We start from the raw sequence: 20,016 nt of genomic DNA on the forward strand, positions 1-20,016 counted from the left end.
TGAGCGTAAGACCAGCTTTTGTGTAGAAATAAGCTGTAGTCTGAGTGGCCCCAGCAAGGCCGAGACTCTTCCTTAAATCAAAGCCTCCACTGATCCTGTGTACATGGTTTGTGTTTCTCAATCAGATTACATATCAAAGCATTTGCGTGTAAATATCACCTGGGAAGAATATCACACTGAGCAATCATCTGCCGTTTGAAATCATATACCCAATTAGCTAACCAGACAGGTAACAGACCAGCTGGAAACCAGGACACAGTTTAATGTGTTTGATAGCCCAAGGAGGAATTGAGGCAGCCAGGACTTCAGTCACAGAGCAAGGATCTGGCAGGTTGCAAAGGAGGTGGGGATTCATGCAATGCAATGTAACTGGCTCAGAAAGGAGAGAAAGGTCCACGTAAGAGAAACAGTTATTTCACGATGGGCACTGCAGTCTGAGAAAACTTCAGGGTGAAAATTGCGTATAAGATGCTCATCACTGAAATAAGTCTAATGGGGTTTAAGTCATATTAGGCTTCCAAGTCATCTGTCTTTTTCTTGCCGACATTCATTGGCCCAAAACTTAGGTTACTCGGTACCTGCTTAACGAAGTCCGCATCTATATATTAGAATTCTTCTCTGCAACCCTCTCCAGTTAAGTGGCTTGTCCTTTCCTGGAGTGTACCTAGGTACTCTAAAACTCTCAGAGTTTATCAGGCTCCTCTGTGGGGTTGATCTGTATTAACTTCTCTCTCTCCCCCAAGGGCTGTAGTCCTAGGTCAAAGTTGCTAAGTTACAACAACTCCTTTACTCCAGCTTTCACTCCTTTCCTTGGCTGTCCTGTGTAAATTGGAACAACTCATGGTGTTGCCTGATTTCCCATCCTGGGAGTGACTGGTAATCACTCATATATGGGGTCAAATAAATCATAGATTTTTAAACTATCCCGGATTAAGCAGCTGAAGGAGAAATCCTAAAGGGTCTTCTCTGTAGCCAGGCCAATGTCTTTTGAACACTGTCCTGACCCCTTCTCCTAGGGCTTTGAACCCCACCTCCCCACAATTTCACTGCTGGCATTTGGCAGGAGGAGAACCCAGAAGTCCCAGCACGTCCAGAAGTTTAGAAAGCCCCATAGGCAAGCACACACCCACCCTTTGTGCTTATACATTTAAACTGCAGTTTCTCTAAATGAAGCACTTTATTTTTTCCTCCTTATTCCAAAGCCCCAGGCACTTCCATAAGCACAGAAAGGATGCCTTTGCTGCGGGCACAAGTGAAGGCAATGGTGCCGGCGATCCTGCCCAGCGGGAAGATGTTTGCACTTGCTCATCAAGTTACCTTGGAGTCCGTCTTTCTCAGAGATGCTCCTGCGTCCACGAGAAGCTGGCACACAGCCCGGTTCCGCTGGCAGGCAGCCTTGTGCAGTGCAGTCTCACCCCTAAATCAAAGATGAAATGGGAAACCACCCATAAAGGGGATGGGGGTGGGAGTGGGGATGGCAGGGAGGGGGCCGAGGGTGGCATCCCACCCCTGCTGCTGATGTCCTGTGCTCCTTGGCCTCTTTCCCTATCTGTGCTGAGACCAAGGCTGCAGGGCACATTCTGAGGAGGTGGGCAAGGGGGTATCTAAAAATGCCTTGAGTTAGTCATCAACTAACCATAAAATCTAACTCCAGCCTCTTTTTCAAACACTGTTGGTTAACTAGGCTGACTGCTCCTGTTTTAAACTATTAATGTTGGATTTAGATAATATCTAATGACACTACTAAATAGACTGATGTGTGTAGATGTGTCTGAACATGTGAAGCAATTCTCTCTGTGGATACATCTGGGCACAGCATGAGGGACACTAGATGAAGTACACAGGGAGCAGCGATGGGGAACCAGACCCTTCAGACACATCACACAGTGATTGGTAGACAACCATCTGACCCTCAGAGGAATGTGTTGCGGGAACTCCACTTCAAAGGCCCAAGCCAACACCCACTCTGCCCTACCTGCTGATTCCACATGAGTGGCAGGTGGAAGGGGAGGGGCAGCCACAGAGGTTATCTGGAGAGTTCAGGAAACAGAGCTCTCCCCTGTAGGCAGCAGGCGTGAAGCCAGCCACTCAGTCAGGGAAGCACACAAGAAAACGTGGCTATTTTCCCCCCTCTAACAGGCAGGATAGGGAGGAGGATATTCCCATTCTGAGTCAAAAATTGAAAAGATGCTTAATGCCAAACTGTTTCATGGGAAATCAAATAAAGTCCTTAGAGAAGGCAAACTGGGGTAAAGGACAACCTTGCCAATAGGATATGCAGTATGAAGACAAGCTCTCTGTAGCAATGGACAGTTTCTTCCACGTCTAGTAATTCATAGCTAGACGCCTTCTTCCCACTGGTCCTCCATTCTATTCATTCCTACTTTTCCTCCTCCATACCTGCTTAGCCACTCCCCACCCTGTCCCAGTCCACCCTGCCCATCTTTATCCTTTTTCAAATTTCTTTGAAGTGTTCTAGTGGCTCTATATGGCTTTCAGGGTTAGATGTTTAGCTTTTCTTTGTTCTTATTGGGGGAGTAGTAGCTATTTTGCTGCCCTAGGAGTAAGAAAGTTGAAAACAAGCATTATCAGTCTGGGGACCATCCCAGAGCTGACAACTTTCTCAAAGAGTGTTCTTCATCGGAATCACAGAACATGAAAATGGTTGGAGTTACCATGTTCTCAGTTTTCCAATGGTTGTATATAACTTAGTCCATTCAAGACTCGGCAAAGAGGCTTCATTACACCAAAGGATGCCTTAGGGCATTAGGGCTTAATTTTTTCACAAATTCCAGGTGAGAAAGAGTAAATGAAAAGGTAAATATATTTATTTAGACCTCTCATGCACCAGTGCAGAAGTACCTTGCAAGTAGGAAGTTCTAAATAATGACTAGCAATGACTGTGCATGCAATCATTTATGACACATCATTAATTTTTATTGTGTAACTTTTCATTCAGAAGATTAGTTCTGCACAGTTATAAATACAATGAAAGTGGACTTTTTATCACTGGAATTAAAATTACCCATTGTATGCCCCATAGACAACATTCTTTTCCTAGTTACGTTCTGAAGAAAATAATCTAGACTGTTAAGGAAAGGCAACACTTACGTTTCACTGTCTGCCATATCCAATAACTCGAAAGGTCCTAAATAAGGAGGAAAGCAAGACGCCCATCAAAATTAAGTTAAAAAACTAACCATTAACAAAAAAGTCTATAGTCACAGAACTAAAATGCTTTGAAAAACTGAATAAACAAGAGTCATTTGGTGATAGTGATAATAAGACCACTTCCCCCCTCCCCGCCAAAAAAGAAAGGCTTCTTCTGCCTCCCTGTCACCAATCTCCCGATCACCACCCAATATGTGCAGAATGGGAGCTACAAAAGAATGATAGGGCTCTGCCTTCAAGAAGCTTTCAATCAAGTTGAAGAAATGAAATCAATTGGAGCAGAATAAGTGAGAAATAATTAAGTGGCTACCTTGGGAGAAAGGGACAATCAGGTGGGCTTAAGGATCGTTTCTCACTCTCCAGTGGCAGGTTGGTGGGGATGGGGTCTTATGCAGTCTAATGTTAACGCTACAAGAGATCAGAGATATCATCCAGTCCAATACCCTTATTTTAGAAATAGGGTAAAATTCTATTTTTCATAAAGTTTCCCTTCCAAGACCTGGAAGAAATGTTATGCATAAACGTCAAATGATTATAAAGGCTTCATTAGGAAGTGAAAAGTTGTTCTGTGAGTTTGTGCATTCACAGTGTTTTATTTGTTCACTAATTCATTCATTCAATCTGCAAAAACTGCTTGGCATGTCCACCTTTCTACCTTCTGCCCCACTGCTTTTCTGCCAACTCTCCCTGCAACTCCTTCCCCTATTTAGCCTGCACGTATCAGATAAGACACATTTCTTCCATAAAGCCCCCGATGACCGCACTCCTAATATTGCATTAAATGTCCTGCCTATGTACTCCCTCACTTCTGTACTAACCCTATGTCCTATAATTGGGAGGGTAATATAATTTAATCATCCAAATTGAGACTATTCCAGACAAGTGGGGTATATGATCACCTTACTGATCCTGACATTTAAACCATATTAATATCACCTTCTGATGTGTTACTCTGCACAGTGAGACTCTGGAAAACTCCCTGAAGTTGTGGCCCATGCCTTGTCTGCCACTGTGTCCTTCCTTTGTGCCTGGCATAGAGCCTGGTGCCAAGCAGATGCTTAAATGTCTGGTTGAATGAATGGATGTACTTGGAAGTGCCAAACACAGTTTTAGGTATTGAACATTCTAGTCTTAGAAATATGATCCTATTGATTTTCTCTCTACATTGTTGGATATCGTTATCATTGAAAATTTACTTATGTGATTACTTATTACATAAGAAGAAAAAATGGCAGAAGAGGTTAGGACTTTCCAATCATGAACATCACTGGCCGAGAAGATGACTGAGATGTTATGGGACCTTCACAATCCTCCCAGTCACCCAAGAGCTAAATCATCATCTTTGCCTGCTCTCTTTCACATCTAGTCATCAAGGCAGGTTAATCTTCCTTTGCAGTGTCTGTCCTATTTGTCTCTCCTGTTTGTCCTATTTGACAAATAGGCCTCCTAGGAGGTCTCTGCCTGGAACGTAATTAACATGTGGAAAAATCAAAAGGTCTTACGTCATTTGGATTTCCTGGTTTCCACTTCATCACATTTCTTACTTAGCCCTGAGTATTTAAACATTGAAGTTCACAGTCTTTCACTTGGAGCCACCCTCTCTCAATTTGTTTCCAAGGTTCCATTTTTTTCACACAAGCTAAACTGGTAACTGCACCATCACCCAAATATTTCTCAGGCTCTCTCAGCTCTAAAAGCTTGTTCTTCCCACTCTCCCTATCCAGAACAGCCTTCCCCTTTCTAGCCACATTCTCAAATCTTTCACATTCTTTAAAGCTCAGTCTGTGATGATGGCCTCTGAAAAGAACACATTTGACAGAAGGACTCTATCCCTTCTCTGAACTCCCATAACTCTGACTGGGTTCTACCCTTGTACCATGTATTTTCTTTTCATTTGTAAGCCTTGTCTCCTTAAACAAATTATTGTAAATCCCTTGAGCATAAGAATACTTTTATTTTTCATATCCCTCTCGCATCTACCTTATATTAAGGATTCAACAAAGATTTAACTCACTTATTTTTGTTCCTCAGTTCTGTGGTTCTAAGGAAATATGAATGATAATCCCCCCCCCCAACACACCCTCAAAGAAGTGCAAAGCAGTCTAGTGCGATGCTGCAGAGTGAGGGTTCTGGAGCTGTACCTCCTCTGCTCAAAATTCCAGCTTGAACTGCCATTGACTAGACCCCGGGCAAGTTCATTTAATCTCTCAGTCCCTTGATTATTGCATATGTAAAGTAAGATTGATAATATTTATCACACAGGATTTTTGTGCGGTTTCATAAGTTAATAGAAGTTACGTGCTTAAAACAGTGGCTGGCATACTAAACGCAATGTCTAAAGTTTAGATATTATTAAGTGTTTTACTCTCTGCATAATACAGCAGGGTACACGAAGTCAAGATGTTGGAACATCAGCGAAGGAAGCAGATGTAAAAGGACCACTTCACTCCCACTTACATTTGAAGCCACTTGTTGACTCAAATTATATGTCCCAAGAACCAAGTACTCCAGGCCTATTCAATTGCTGACAGGGCCTTCTCCACAGGTCAGGAGCAAGAAGGCTTACAGTGCCCAGCGGTCCTCTTAAAAAGATACTGTCACCTTCAGTGAATCTTTTGAGCCATTCATTTTGAAAGGAATCCCATGAACGTGAGCAGCCCAGCCTCACTAGTAGTCTGTTCCCATCATTATTGCTAATTGCACAAATATTTAGGCAAGAGATGCTTTGTCTCCTCTTCTTCTTTATTGAGCACTGTTATTCGGAGCTGCACCCATGGCGGGTCCATGGACTCAGGGGTCCAAACTTCCGTGCAAGTGAGGGGACACTGAAGCAGTTCAATCGGTGCTAAAATGCCAATTGTTTGACACTCTGAAGTGGAGACAAGGAAGAGAAAGGGCGTTGCTCCTCAAATTTCTGACCAGAATCACTATAAATGCAGCCAACCCAGAACAATTCCAGGGCTGATTATCCAATTCATGAGGCAGGCATGTCTATAGTCACTATCATTTCCTCCTTCTCTTCCTTTAACCCTCTGCAGCTGACAGAGGTGAGAGAGAGAGATGCTGAGACTAAAACCAGACACTTTTGCTCTTAATTAATATCTAAAGAAACTCCAGTTAAAGCTTTCAGGAATAGCTCTGGAATGATGGGCTTAACCCAAACTTTCCTTATCTTCCCATCAACTTACATCATCACAAAATAGCAGAACATTTTGAACACTGGCAGGCCAAGAGCCAACGAAGAGGGAAGGGTGGCAGCTAGCCGCTCATGGATAGCAGTAGGGAGCTATTTTTAATAGTACAGGAACATGTTCTAATAATTTTTTTAACCTGCCTTAAAATAAGCATGTTTGCATAGTGCTAGCAAGAAGTGGGCTACAGAGGAGGAAACAAGAAGAGGAGTGTGTGCCGAATGCAGCCTAAGACAAGTCTGTAGTTTCCCCCCCATCTGTACTTTCAGTGACCCATTGGGAGCTCTTTTTAATAGTGCATCATACTGTTTAACAGTACCCTGTGAGGATTAGTAGCATCTGTGTAAGATTGTTTATTGGGGGAGAGAAGGGAGTTGGCCAGAGAAACAAAAATAATTAACAAAGACCACAAAAATTCTCTTGAAAGAAAAAAGTCTAAAGAATAGCATTTATGATTTTGGGAAAGTTAGTTTGAGTCTCACTAATAAGGGCAAGAACAGGAGAAAGAGAGAAAAAATAAAGATGACAGGGGGCTGGCCCCATGGCCGAGTGGTTGGGTTTGTGCGCTCCACCTCAGCGGCCCAGGGTTTTGCTGGTTCAGATCCTGGGCATGGTCATGGCACCGCTCATCAGGTCATGCTGAGGTGGCATCCCATGTGCCACAACTGGAAGGGCACACAACTAAAAGTACACAACTATGTGCTGGGGGGGCTTTGGGGAGAAAAAGGAAAAACAAAATCTTTAAAAAAAAAATAAAGATGATGGAATTCTTTTGATATATATCCATGGTGAACATCTGGGTTTGGGGCTTATTTTACATTTTACATATATATATGTTCTGATTGGAGGTACTATGCCATCTCCCCTAAGGAATACCATTAAATTGTCAGCAGTGACCTCACAATCGTTCCCTGAATGTAAAAGGAAGTCTTGGCTCACTGTCCCACACAGGGGTTACAACAATGTCCACACTCCACCCTGCAGCTGACCTGCACCAGAAAACAACTGTTAAATCCTACTCAAGGGACGGGTGCAAATGTCTCCACGAAACTTTCAGAGGAAGCTGATCACTGCCCTTCCACAGCCCTGCACCAGTCGTCACTGGAACCCTGCATACAATACTCACGTTGAACCACCCTGCTTTATGGTTGTTTATCCATGTTTCATTTCCCTTGCTGGGTTTTAGGAATATGGAGGGCAGAGCCCATATCTTATGTTGTGCACGAGTTTTGAGAAGTAACCTAACTTCACTCTGCTTCAGTTTTTACCACCTGTCAAATAGAGATCAGAGAATGTACTATGTAGGGTTGTTGTAAGAGTGAGACGTGTTAATACACATAAAGCATTTAGAACAATAAAGGTTAGCAGTGATTATTACTATAACTTTTTCTCAAAAGCACGTAGGACAGAATTAAATTCCTTTAATGAATTTAAGATTTTAAAGTCAAGGTGGATCCCAGCCAATACCATATTTTTTCTGAGAAAGATCCATAAAAGGAACATGGTTTCAAGAGACTGTACCATATGGCAAATGGTCTGAAAAATAAGGGGATGTACACACCAGTATTTGCGTGAAGGCCAGGGAATACAAAAGAAAGGAAGCAAAAGCTTCACAAATCTCTCGACCTGAGAAAGCGAACATGTAGTCAATAGTCAAGACTTCCAAATGGCAGGTCTGCTGCCCAGTGCTTGCTCCCGAGTCTCTTCCATTGGATACCCCAGTTCTTGCTGGTGCAATTTTATCATCAATATTGTACTTGTATTATATATGATGTGTCTTTTGTCACATGTCTCCTTTAATTTGCTTCCCACACCAAGGCATCCAAATCCCCTTTGCCGTTCCTTCCACCTCCCCGTGGCCTCTCTCTCTCCAGACCTCATTTCCCATTAGTCTCCCTGACGCTGCCAACAGACCATTCCAAATCCTCCTCTGCTCCAGGACAAAAGCTGCACAGATGTGGGGAGAGCTGGCACTGGGAACTCGCACAGCACCGTCATCCTGTCCCAGCGGGATGGTGGTCGTTTCTCTCGGGGACCAGAGGCAGAAAGGGGGTGAGGGGGGTAAAAAAAAAAAAAGAAAAGAAAGACTGAAGGCAGAAAAAGAGGGAAGACAAAATAAGCCATTGAAATCAAAAAGGAAATGCATGAGTGAGATTTCTATCAGGAAACACGGTAGGGGGCAAAGGGGTAGGAGTGGAGAGAATAAAAACAAAAGAGCAAAATGTGCAGGGTGGTAAAAGACCAAAACAACACAAAAGTCTCTGGGAGGGGTAAATGAGGGAGGAGGGAGTGGGTGAAAAACATGGTTGAAAGGAGCTGAAAAGCAGGAACCACTGGGGGGATCTCGGCTGGAATCCCTCCGCATCCTCCCCTCTCCACCCTGTCCCCACGGAATTGTTAGCTGTCTTCCTCCTCCATTCTCTTTTCAAACCTCCAAATACCCAAACTCCCGTTTTTCATAAAGGAAAACAGCATGTTGCGTAGTTGAGAGAAAAAGTCCCAAAGAAGATGCAGGATGAAAAAACTTCAAGCCTCCTGTGGCTTTTCAGAACATACCACACATCTCATGCCCCCAGCCCCCTAGCCTGGTTCTAAAAGAGCCCTTAGAAGAGAAATACATTGCTGAATGTGGTGTCTGGGAGAATAACTAATGTCTCACGACTCCTGTTCAGGGGGTGTCCTCCTGATTGCCCACCCCACTGCTCACCATAAATAACCAGTGAAGAAGAGGGTAAGGGGGTGTGACTGGGGGGTGGTGGTCCTTGAGTAAGGACACAAGCCACATACCATTTCAGTCAACCACCTTGGAAGGGGCATGCTGATTTCTCAGAATCCTTGTCCTTAAAAGCATCTTTACAATCAGGTCTAGGAACAGTTTCTAGCATTTATATAACATGAAGCCACAGGAAAGACAAATTTAAAAAAATTAAAAATTACAAAGAGATCTGCAGCATTCCAGATTGGGAAGGCTGTCCCTCTCAATCTTTGGCAGAGTATAAATTTTTCTTTATTTTTTTTCATTTATTTATTTCATTTCCAAACTGATGAGACCTATCTCCTGCAAATCTGGCGCTAAATTAATAAACACAGAGCCATAGTCTGGTATGCATCCTCAAATCTCAGCCTCACGGAGGCCTCTTGGGGGAGGCTATTTTCCTTGTCAGACCAGGGAAACGCCAGAGCCATCATCATTATTAAATTAGGAGAGACTACTTCACTGAGCAGAGGTCACATTCAGGAGATTAGAGAGTAGAGAAAGGGTCACATTTTTCATATACTTGTCCCTGACTTCAAGAAGACTATAATTTAAAGGGGTTTCTATGATTTAAAAGAGATGAATGGTTCTGCGAAGATAGTTTTCAATCCCCAAATGCACAGGTTAATATAAATGGTATCAGCAACCAAAGATATTAAAACAAACAAACAACAATCAAAACGGCTGAGTGAAGTGCTTCACTCTTAAGGATTCTAGTGAATCAGTGTGCTTACGTGAAAAGATTTTACATCCACATTCCTGAATAAGTAGAAATAATGAGATCGATGTTAAGAATGAAATTGGCAATGCCTATCAGATTGATAAATACTAATTTCAATAAAAATCAACTGCCATTTAGTTTCCGTTATTTGACTATAGTAGTAAAAAGTTAAAAATTGCCATCCATCAAAAATACAGTGATCTTTGGACTGTAGAGCATAATAAGATTTTATTTTCAAACAGAAGAGATCGCTTGTGCTTCGCTCCCTCCACAGCCTTTCTCTCACGTATCTACTGGCCACAGCGGAGATCCCGGCAAGGCTCGGAGGGTATAGGATGCCTCCTGTGACCATGAGAACAGTTTGCCTGTGAGTGAAAGGGAGGTGATTACAGAAATCTCAAGTTTTTTCTTGTTAGCATAAATATTAAGCCAAAGAATTTACAAAATATAACCTGAAAAACCGGAAAAATAAGCACCCTCTCCCCAAGAAATTAACACATTCCTTTGTGTCCTTCAGTTTTCACAGAGAGTGCTGTACTGTGTGATTTGCTCTTTGCAAAAGACACTGGGGATCGAAGAGAAACTAGTTTAGTATTGGAATGTCAGGCTTTGGTCAAAGCACTAAGAGACTCATGTGCCAGCTGGATTTCACGCCAGGCAAAGTATGTGTACAGTTGGGGTTAGAAACGCCAACCCCTGTGAGCTTGGGTTCCAGGGGCTTTTAGAGGCCCTATTATTTAAGGCAGTGGAAAAAGAAGTCGTGGGGGAAGTGAAAATCGGCACTGTTAGAGTAATGTCATCTTACGCCTCATCACTCATGCTCCTGGGGAGACTCAACTGAGATAAGGGGTTTTGGTTTTCTTTTTAGTAACAGCATATCTCAAATATTGCATGAGACATACTTATGCTAAGGGGGGAAACTGTTATTGTTAAAGAACTTGCAAAGTTAAGGAATTGTTGCTGCTAAGCAACCATAGGATTCAGAACCAAAGGAACACACGGAAGCAGAGCTCCAGGGGATTCCAGGTGAGTCAGTAGTGCAGGATATTGAGAAAGTAGGGTTATTATTTTCAGCTGAAGAAGATGGCGAGTAAGGGAGGGTGGTAGATTAAATACAGCCACAGATTATTTGCAGCTCCTTCCATGAAGCGGTGGGGTCCACTTCCCCATCCCTTGGGTCAGGGCTGGCCCTGTGACTTGTTTTAGCTAACATAATGCCACAGAGATGATGCAGAACCTTCCAGCCTGGCCCAAGAATGTCTAGAAGTTTCCATTCTCACCTTCCTGGAACTCTAGGACCATCATGCTGTGAAGAAGCCTGGGATGAAAGACCAGGTGTAGAGAAAAGCTCAGGCATCCAGGCCATTCCAGCTGTCTGAGCTGAGAGTACCAAACACATGAGAGAGTCCATAAATACAGACTCAGTCAACATTGCAGCTCACTGCAGCCTCCTGAGTGAGCCCAAGTGAGACATCAACTGATAACTGACACAGAGAGGATCCTAGGACTAGGAGGGGGAAACCAGTTCTTCAGGAAAGGTAAAGAAAGAGAGAAGGAGAGAGGATTCCTGGATTATGTCATCACTTAAATAGATGGCCAGTGCCTCACTTGGCTCCAGAGTAGGTATGTGGGTACCGAACAGCCTAAGGCATGCAAGCAGGAATTCAGTCTCACTGGGTAAATGGCAAACTAGAGAGAAAGGATTGAGGATGAAGAAGATAGCAACCAGGAGTACTTTAAACCTGAGCTAAAGGCAAATAAAGTAACAGTACATATCTAAAGCTCGCCTGAATTTTGTGCAGTAGAAATCCTGAGCTCTTGTCTATTAAGGGAAAAATAACCATAGAAGCTTTACAACTTTATGCGTCATCCGTGGGGTTGAGTTCTCACATTTGGTTCTGCCTCTCAACAACTGAGTTTTTTTTTTGGTGGAAGCAGCAAGCAGAAATTATGCCACCATTGTTTTTGTAAGTCTTGCCCAAAGAGGAATGCTTTAATCGCAGGGGGTAGAATGGTCAGGGGAGTAGGAGATGGAAGGGTGTACACCCCAGACACAGCACCAAGAATACAACTTACCTACCTAGGCTTTCCAGGGCAGCCAGGCTTGGGGTTATCCAACCCAGGCTACAAAGGGGAAAGAAATCCTCTAAAGAGCATCAGCCTACTTTAGCACACTTTTCTTTTCCTAAACCACTCTTTCCACCATAATTCAGGCCAAAGGTTCAAGCAAACTCTTCATGGTGACAAGATATTAAAGAGAAAGCAAGGTGAGTCAAATAGGACTGACAGTCTAACAGCTACCTCACAAGGTCCTTGTAAAGATTAAATGATAAGATGAGGTTAGTATAAGATCTGGCATATACGGCGTGCTTGATAAATGGCAGCTATGTTAACTACTTGTGGCTTTACAATAGGACTTAAGACATCTATATACAACTATTGTAAATTTAGTTATACATAAGATTATATTTTTTCTTTAGCCTTCAAAACAGTCACTGTATTTTATTTTCATGCGTGCATGTGTGTGTATGTGTGTTGGTCTATCACAGGTGGTTCCTGTTAGGCACTCCACAAATATTTGTTGAATGATTGAATGAATGAATGAATGAATGGAATAAGACATGTTTGCTGAATTGACGAAAAAGAAGAGCAAAAAGGTATGTGAATGCCTACTAATATGCTCAGTATTTATCGCCTGAATTTGGATGCAAAGCCAGTAGGCCACAGGTTCACTACTAGGGCTCACAGAACATCTTCCAGGATCTCTGTGTACCTATATCCAGCAGAGCTAGAGACTGTTCCACTCCTTCCTCAAAAAAAGCCAAGCCAGGCAGATTTCTTTCCCTTGCTCTTCTTTTTTATTCTAGCAACACTATAGTAAGCATGAGAAGCTGAAAGTAACGGTCAAGATTTGGTATTCATCACATGTGTTTACGCCTCTCAAGGACTATTAGAGGAAGATGCTAAAGCACATGCTACTTCCAGCAAAGGATCTAACGTCAAATTAGAAACGTAGTTCAGAAGCTGCCTAGAGGGTGAGCATGGCCTGTGACAGAGGACACGAGAGGACCAAATATTCTCAAAGGGAATAAAGTGTCTTGAGTTAAAAAAGATGAATGACATTCAAACAGCAAAAAAACGAGAAACTAGAAAGATGGAAAAAAATATGCTCATTAATCTTCAGAATGATCAGCTGCAAATATGGATTAGGTACCTGGTCCCAATCAATTAACTTCCCAAAACATAAAAGTTCTTCCCAAAACAATGAAGCTCATTATGCCAGGCTGGATTTTTTTTGTCTTTTATTTTTTAATTAATTGGCCCAAAAAATACCCTACAAAGACCTTGACATGAAAATCATTTCTATCAATTGCTTGGGTAAGGTGACTCATAAGCATCAGTGGTCTGCAATCCTAGCTGCCTCAAATAAACAGGGAGAGTCAGCTAAAAGTTGGAGAGCATTTCCACCATTCTGAAGACAGCCTGGATGAAAGTCAACTTAGAAAATGCAATCTATTTCATGGATAAGTGATCCCTGGCTCACTGTGCCTACTCACCGTGGTCAAGGATGTACTTCACGATGTCCCCATTGCCGGTTTTAGCTGCGTAGTGAAGGAGTGAACAGTGGTCTGGTCCCTGAATTAGCAGACTGCCTCCATTTTTATAGCTTTCTATTAGCTGAAAAAGAGACATATGAAAAGATGCTCAGGTAGAGTCAAGAACAAGGAAAATAGCTAACCTGTGATAAAATAAGAGTAACATAGCAAACCACAAATGTTTCTAGCCTCAGAGCACACAGAGAAAAAAAGTCAGAGATGAAGTAACAATCCTGGATTGCGTTATCACCCAACTAGATGGCCAGTGTCTCACCTAACTCCAGAGAGGGTATGTGGGTATTGAACAGCCTAAGGAACCTGAAACATGCTGAGTTACTTCTTTCTTTTCTGTTTTTTGTCTTCTCTTTTTCTTTTCTGGGTACTGGTCTCTGTCCCAAGGGAGTAAAGGATGGAGAAGAGAATAAAGCTTCCTGATGTTGGCTCAGTATTTTCAAGTGAGAGAAGAGTTAAGGCCGTAGGCAGGAAGAGCTTGGTGTCTGGGAGTTAAGCTCCTTTCCTGTCCTTTAGTGTTTGTTCAATCTCTCATGAACCTAGCTACCAAATATGGAAGCTGCTTCCCCTTTTCCTGCATGAGATCACTGCACACATGCATACAGCATACACACCCATACACATACGACTCCCTTCTCCATCCAGACCCACAGCCCAGCCTGCGTGCTTTCTGTTAATCATCCAACACATACCCAACAAGGTCAGAGACGATCTGCAAGATGAGAACCAAAAGGATTCAGAGGACATAGTAGGAACCCAAAATACCAAAATATGAGAATAGATTTTTGCAGCCTGAGATTAAGGTGTCTAAATATTGTTTAAGTTCATGAAATTCTGAACATTATAGAAAGCGTAAGTGAGTCCCTGTTTTCCTAATTTCAATATATCAGAACAAGAAGAGTCTTTCTGGAGCTTCTAAAAGGTAGTTTTAGGAGAAATAATAATCAAATAACCCAGCAGGTAATAAGCGAAAGGAATGTGTTCTACCACCAAGAAGTCAGATGGCACAACATTACCTAAAAAGTCAAACATCTCCTGAGGTCAAAGAGTAAACTTATAGTTCATGTTTTCACTCAAATGCAACCACAGAACTGCCATGTGCCAGATGCCAGGGAAACAAAGATGAATATAATTCAGTCACTGGCCTCAAAGACCTCACAGTCCATGGGGGAGACAGATGTATGAAGAAATAGACAGTAATGGAGAGGAGCATGATGAGTTTATTGTAAGACACTAGGAAGGCATAAAGCAGGGAATGGAAAGAGTCATGGAAGCCTTCCTAGGAAAGAGATCAAAAAGCAGCAGTTGAATGAAGGTAAGGAACACATGGGGACGTTCATCCCTAAACTGTGGGGCAAGAGAAGAGGAAGACGTCACTAACGGTTTCCCACAAAAATCTAAGTGAATCCTGTTCTGTTCAACTGTATTGTCTCACAATGACACTCTCTTTGTGGGCAGAGCTGTGAAGGATTGGGGTGCGACAAAGCCACAGAGACCTGAGCCATCAGCTGCCTTGACTCTGCCTGCCTGTGGAGTTTTTAGACGCTGAACACTAAGTTAGTCTGTGGGCCTCTTATGCAGCCCAAATGTGCAGTAGATAGTCCTGAGAGCCCCCACGCTGTGGTGGTTCCTCGGTCTTCTGTTCTCTGCTCACTTGCTCACGTGCTCTCTCATGCTCTCTCACTCCCTCTCTCTCTCTCCCCCTCATACAAACACACACACACACACACAACCAGTTTAGTATTTAATCTTTATTGTACTTTCTACATGGAAGATAGAAATGAATGAAGATGGAGAAGAAAGAAAAGGGAAGAAAATTACTTAGGAAGGAAAAGAAAGAAAAAGCGTGAAAAAGAAAAACTGAAGCCCCTATATTTCATCTCTCAGTAAATATGGTATTAAGTCATTTCTTAGCCATTTAGGAAATAATTATAACAGAGCATGTAATATCATAACTGGCCGGATATAGTGATTTCCCATATCTCAAATAATTCTATATTAAGTACAAAAAAGTGTGATAATGCACTCAGGACCTGGAAAATCTGTTTGCTGGACTTAAAGCATATACAAAATAAAATGAAAAGATTTCAAGTGTATGGTAGTTTACAACATTTTCTGGCTTAGAAGCTCTGCACGGGCAGGGATCAGGTCTTACGCATGTCTTCATTTCCCATAGAATCTAGTGTAAGACCTTGTAGGGAGATAGGATAGTATCAGTTTAATCCACTGCTGGGAAATGGCATGGAACTCATAGCTATACTACTCAGAGAGCACTGTTCTCTCGTGGGTAACAATTCCTAGTAACACTATGATCTGGACAGTGGCACAGGGATCATTTCCAGGAATGTGAATCTAAACATGGCAGTTTATCGAGACGTTTGCAACATTCTCACGTTTTGTTTTCTGCTAGTAACCTGTTGAAAATGTTACACAGACACTCCTCAGTTTATTCAACAGATATTCTTCAAAAGAAGTTGTCTACAAGGTCGTGCTTCTCAGCTTTAAGTCTTTTGGTTTCTCGATCTGCAATGGCACCATACTACATAGGCTGAAGAGTAAGACATAGCCTCTGCCCCTAGGCAGTTGCCTATATTATAGAGGAGATCAATGCCAGTGTGGGCTATACAGGGATACACGGGCAGTCAAAAGTCCTGATGCCTGAAAATGATAAGGGACCAGATATAGCTTTTAGAATACTCACAGACTGTATTATACTTTATAACAAATACGTGTCTCTCCACTATGTTTAGCTATTAAAAAAACACAGACTAACACTATAATGATATTAATGAAATAGCACTCTAGAGTGTAACAGGAACGGTCTCAAGAGCTTTACAGATATTATTACATTCAATCCTCACAACAAACCAGAGAGAGGGGGCAATATTATTATTCCATTTTACAGATGAAGAAACTGAGGCACGGAGAGAATTAAATAATTATACAAAGGCACGCATACAGCAAATGGCAGAGCCAAGATCTGAACGCAGGCAGTCTGAAGTGAATATTTATATTCACTCTAGAGGCAGCGACCACTTCCTTCCCTCTTAATGAAGTTCACCAGAAAACATAAGCACAAATTAAAATGTTCAACATGGATCAGATAGAGTATCTTCTTCGGTTAACTGCGATTTCCAAAGTACAAAACTGTAAGAATGTTGGAAGAGGTATGCTCTGGCCTGGAGAATGCATTTCTGGGTGTTGTCCAGGTCCTTCTTACAGATGCATTCATTTCAAGACCTGTCTGAAAGGCAACCTTTAAACTTTTCAAATATCAGCTTCTAGAGAGCTGGAACCCTGGGCACTGTGTGCACTACATCCCGAAGATGTGTAGTCCATTTTAACTTATCACGGCAAATAGCATGGTGCCCTTGCACAAACCCTTTGCTGTTAGGAAATGTGGAGATGCTGTGAAGACTCCTCTCAACCTCTCTGCTCAATTCTCAAAAGAACATCCTTCCTCTTTCCACTCAGCCAGCACAGGCAGGGGGATGATAAATGATATACGGGATCATGAAAATTTGGTGAGAAAGGATGTTGATTTAAAGTTCTGTAAAGAATCACCAGAAGTTTTGGTAGGAAGATATCTTACCTTCATAAGATCACCAGCTATTACTGCCTGCAAAATTGCTGTGAAAGACAAAAGAGAGATGTCCCATTAGTAGAAGACCCTCTCATTAAAATCTTACAAAGGGCTGGATCCATATTTTGGAGAAATAGTCTACATTTGGGGCAGGAACCAGGGAAGGAGAAGCATGCCAAAGGTTGAATCTTGGTAAACACTCTAAGGCTTCCTCTTCAGCCCTGCCCTACACAGGGACCCACCCCATCCATTATGCTAGAGTCTTCCTGAGCCCCCTCTAGCTCTGGCACAGCAAAGTGAACATGTAATTTGGACTCACACAGATTGGGTTCAAATCTTATCTCTGCCACAAGCTGTGGAACACTGGGCAAATCGTTTAACCTCTCTGAGCCTCAGAGTCCACATCTGTAAAATAGCAAGTCTAAATCTTATAGGAGAGTTGAAAGGATTACTTAAATCCTATAAATGTTCCTAACTCATCCACTAAGGCAGAGTGGGTGCCAAATTATGATTATTCTTGCTCCTTTCTCTCCAGTTTCTTCTACTTTATCCTCTTGGAGTTCAAGTAATCACCAGTAATTTTGTTTGTGTGTTTTGTAATGATAAATAAGTACCCACTGCTATGGAAATGAAGAGGACCAGAGACAGTGAAGAGGAAACAAGTATATTTTAGTTATATTTTGAAGAAAACAACCATGTGTTTAGCATCAAATTCATCAGTGACTTTTATGGAAGGAACTCTAAAAGTCTTAGATAACCTAAACTAATTGTAAAACTATCTAGCCTTAGGGAGAAAAAACAGAAGTGCATGTGCATGTCACGTAGGGTGTAGAAGAATGAGAAAATATGACTGACAAAAGGGAAAAGTATATATGAGTGTCTAATGCAATTATGATTCCTAAAGGGAACATTTGCATTTGAGTAGAAATAGTCCCTTCAGAAAATAAACACCTAGATTCTAAAACTACTCAAAAAGCATATTATTTTAAGGCTTTAACGTCACAAAAATTTGAAAGAAAATAATTTAAATTTACTTTTCAAAGTGTCATTTTGCTCTTCTTGTTTGAGTAGTGTCTCATATAGAGTTAGCCAAAAATGTAGTATCACACATCAAAGCACTTGGAGCCCCTGGCTGTCACGGAATGAAGCTCTCAAATCTTTTATATTGAGCATCGATGAGTCCTGGGTCACTAGGCGCAAAGGACCACAGGCATGTTAAACTCATTCATTGGCCCAGGGCTGAGTGCCTTCCCTCTGACCAAAGCAGAGGCCTTGAAAAACTGTGGAAATGATGATGCCTACTTAAGCACAAGAGGAAGAAGGATGCAGGAAGAAGAAAAGAATGGAGAAAAAAGGTGAACAGGAAAGAGAAGGAAGACTGTTTCCTTTCCTTAACAAGCTGTAAGAAATATACTCTTTTCCTCTCCCTATGGTTCCTACCACAATGCTTGGCACATTGTTGATGCACAACAATTAGTTGCTGAACTGAGTGAAAAGAAAGCAAAAAGAGAAGTGCAAAGGGGAGAGAGAAAAAAATAACAGTAAGGGAAGTAATAAAATGTTATGTGTCAAAAGAACCTAAGGAAACGTGTCTCTCACTCTTCATGTTATAGATGGGGACACTGGAGTTGAGAGTAAAGTCACTCTCTTGGGGCACAGAGAGTAGTGGTCCAATCATCACCATGCTGGTCTCTGTGTCCAGTCCAAGCCTCTGTCCAGTGCCCTCTGTGAGCTGACCATAGAGAGCTCTACTAGGCTCTATGAGGCCTACAGAAAACAGAAGAAAATTCTCTCTAGGTTGTCAGGTTACAGTGTTGTGAAAAGGCATGGGATTGGAGTCTAGTTCTAATCTCTGTAATTTACTAGACACATAAATTTAAGAAGCTATTCAGTCTTTTCGAATGAATTTTCTTATTTATAAAATAAGACTAACAGCTGCCCTGCTCACCTCTCTGTACTAAGGATGAAACCAAAAAAGTGCTAGATAAATAGATGTTCTATTAACAGAAGGGGTAGTTTTCAATACTTTTGTGACTGTACATAAATACATGAAAAAGACATATGGACACTTCAGCAGGAGCCCAGCAATAAGGGTCAAATTGGTGTGTGAAGTCAAGTAGACACATCTCTGTTGACACTGCACCCATCAGATGAGAGGCATGGATGAAGGAGCCAATGAGATGGTGCTTAACCCCAAGAAGTAAACCCTAAGTCAGCAGACAGGAGGGAGAGGCAGCGGAAAGTATTAGCAATTGTGGGTCTGGGAATTTGGACCTTTATACTACAGCATGTTCTCTTGACTGAGGTAGAATATTCATATTAGGAAAGAAATAAGGTTAGGGAAATTGCCCGAGGGGGCAGCTAATAAAAGCTTTGAAACACACGCAGAATCTATGTTTTCAAGATCATATTGAAACATTCCCCAGAAATTCAAAGGAAAAAAAAGGGAACTAGAAAAAGAATCAAGGAGAGAGAAAAGAAAAATGAACTCATTAACTGAAAGCATTTGTGTAATAAAATTTGGTGCCTATAAGCAATAAATCAAGATGATGAAAAAATCCCCAGGACAAAGCCTATTTAAGGACAACTAAAAATGAATGAATGAATGATCATACGAGAGACTGAGGGAAAACTTACTGGCTAGCTGTGGAGTTCAAAGAAGGTTTCCTGGAGGAGGTGAAGTCTAAGCTGACTCTTCCATGATAAGTGGATTTAATTAGCAAAGAAGATTTGGAAAATCCTTACAAGATGAAGGGAGGATATGAACAAAGAAATTAAGAGTCATGTTGTCTGAGGGACCCTGCAAAGCGGTGTATTATCACATCTGAGGTGGAGAGTGGCCTCAGTACCAGACTGCAGAGCTCCACAGGGACCACTCCAGTGGGCACCTCTTGCGTCAAAACAAGACACTTGGGTTTTATCCTGCAGGTGATGAGAAGCTATTGCAGAGTTAAAAGTGAATCAGAGGAGCATATAAATATCCCTCA

General features: G+C 42.0%; 1 protein-coding gene across 13 annotated transcripts in view; it reads right to left on the bottom strand.

The window, feature by feature from the left end:
• Positions 1-20,016, bottom strand: part of DGKI (diacylglycerol kinase iota) — a 423,828-nt gene that overhangs the window by 6,135 nt on the left and 397,677 nt on the right. For 11 of the 13 annotated variants that reach the window (XM_070265910.1, XM_023639768.2, XM_070265905.1 and 8 more), the window contains 4 exons: positions 17,039-17,076; positions 13,396-13,516; positions 3,112-3,148; positions 1,318-1,417 (listed from right to left, as the gene is read on the bottom strand). In XM_070265910.1, coding sequence (XP_070122011.1) covers positions 1,318-1,417; positions 3,112-3,148; positions 13,396-13,516; positions 17,039-17,076 — 296 coding nt within the window. The remainder of the gene's footprint in view (positions 1-1,317; positions 1,418-3,111; positions 3,149-13,395; positions 13,517-17,038; positions 17,077-20,016) is intronic. The other 2 variants (XR_011438274.1, XR_011438273.1) reach the window with 1 other exon arrangement.

This window comes from Equus caballus, chromosome 4, assembly GCF_041296265.1.
Source record: "Equus caballus isolate H_3958 breed thoroughbred chromosome 4, TB-T2T, whole genome shotgun sequence".
Classification (NCBI taxonomy): Eukaryota; Metazoa; Chordata; class Mammalia; order Perissodactyla; family Equidae; genus Equus; species Equus caballus.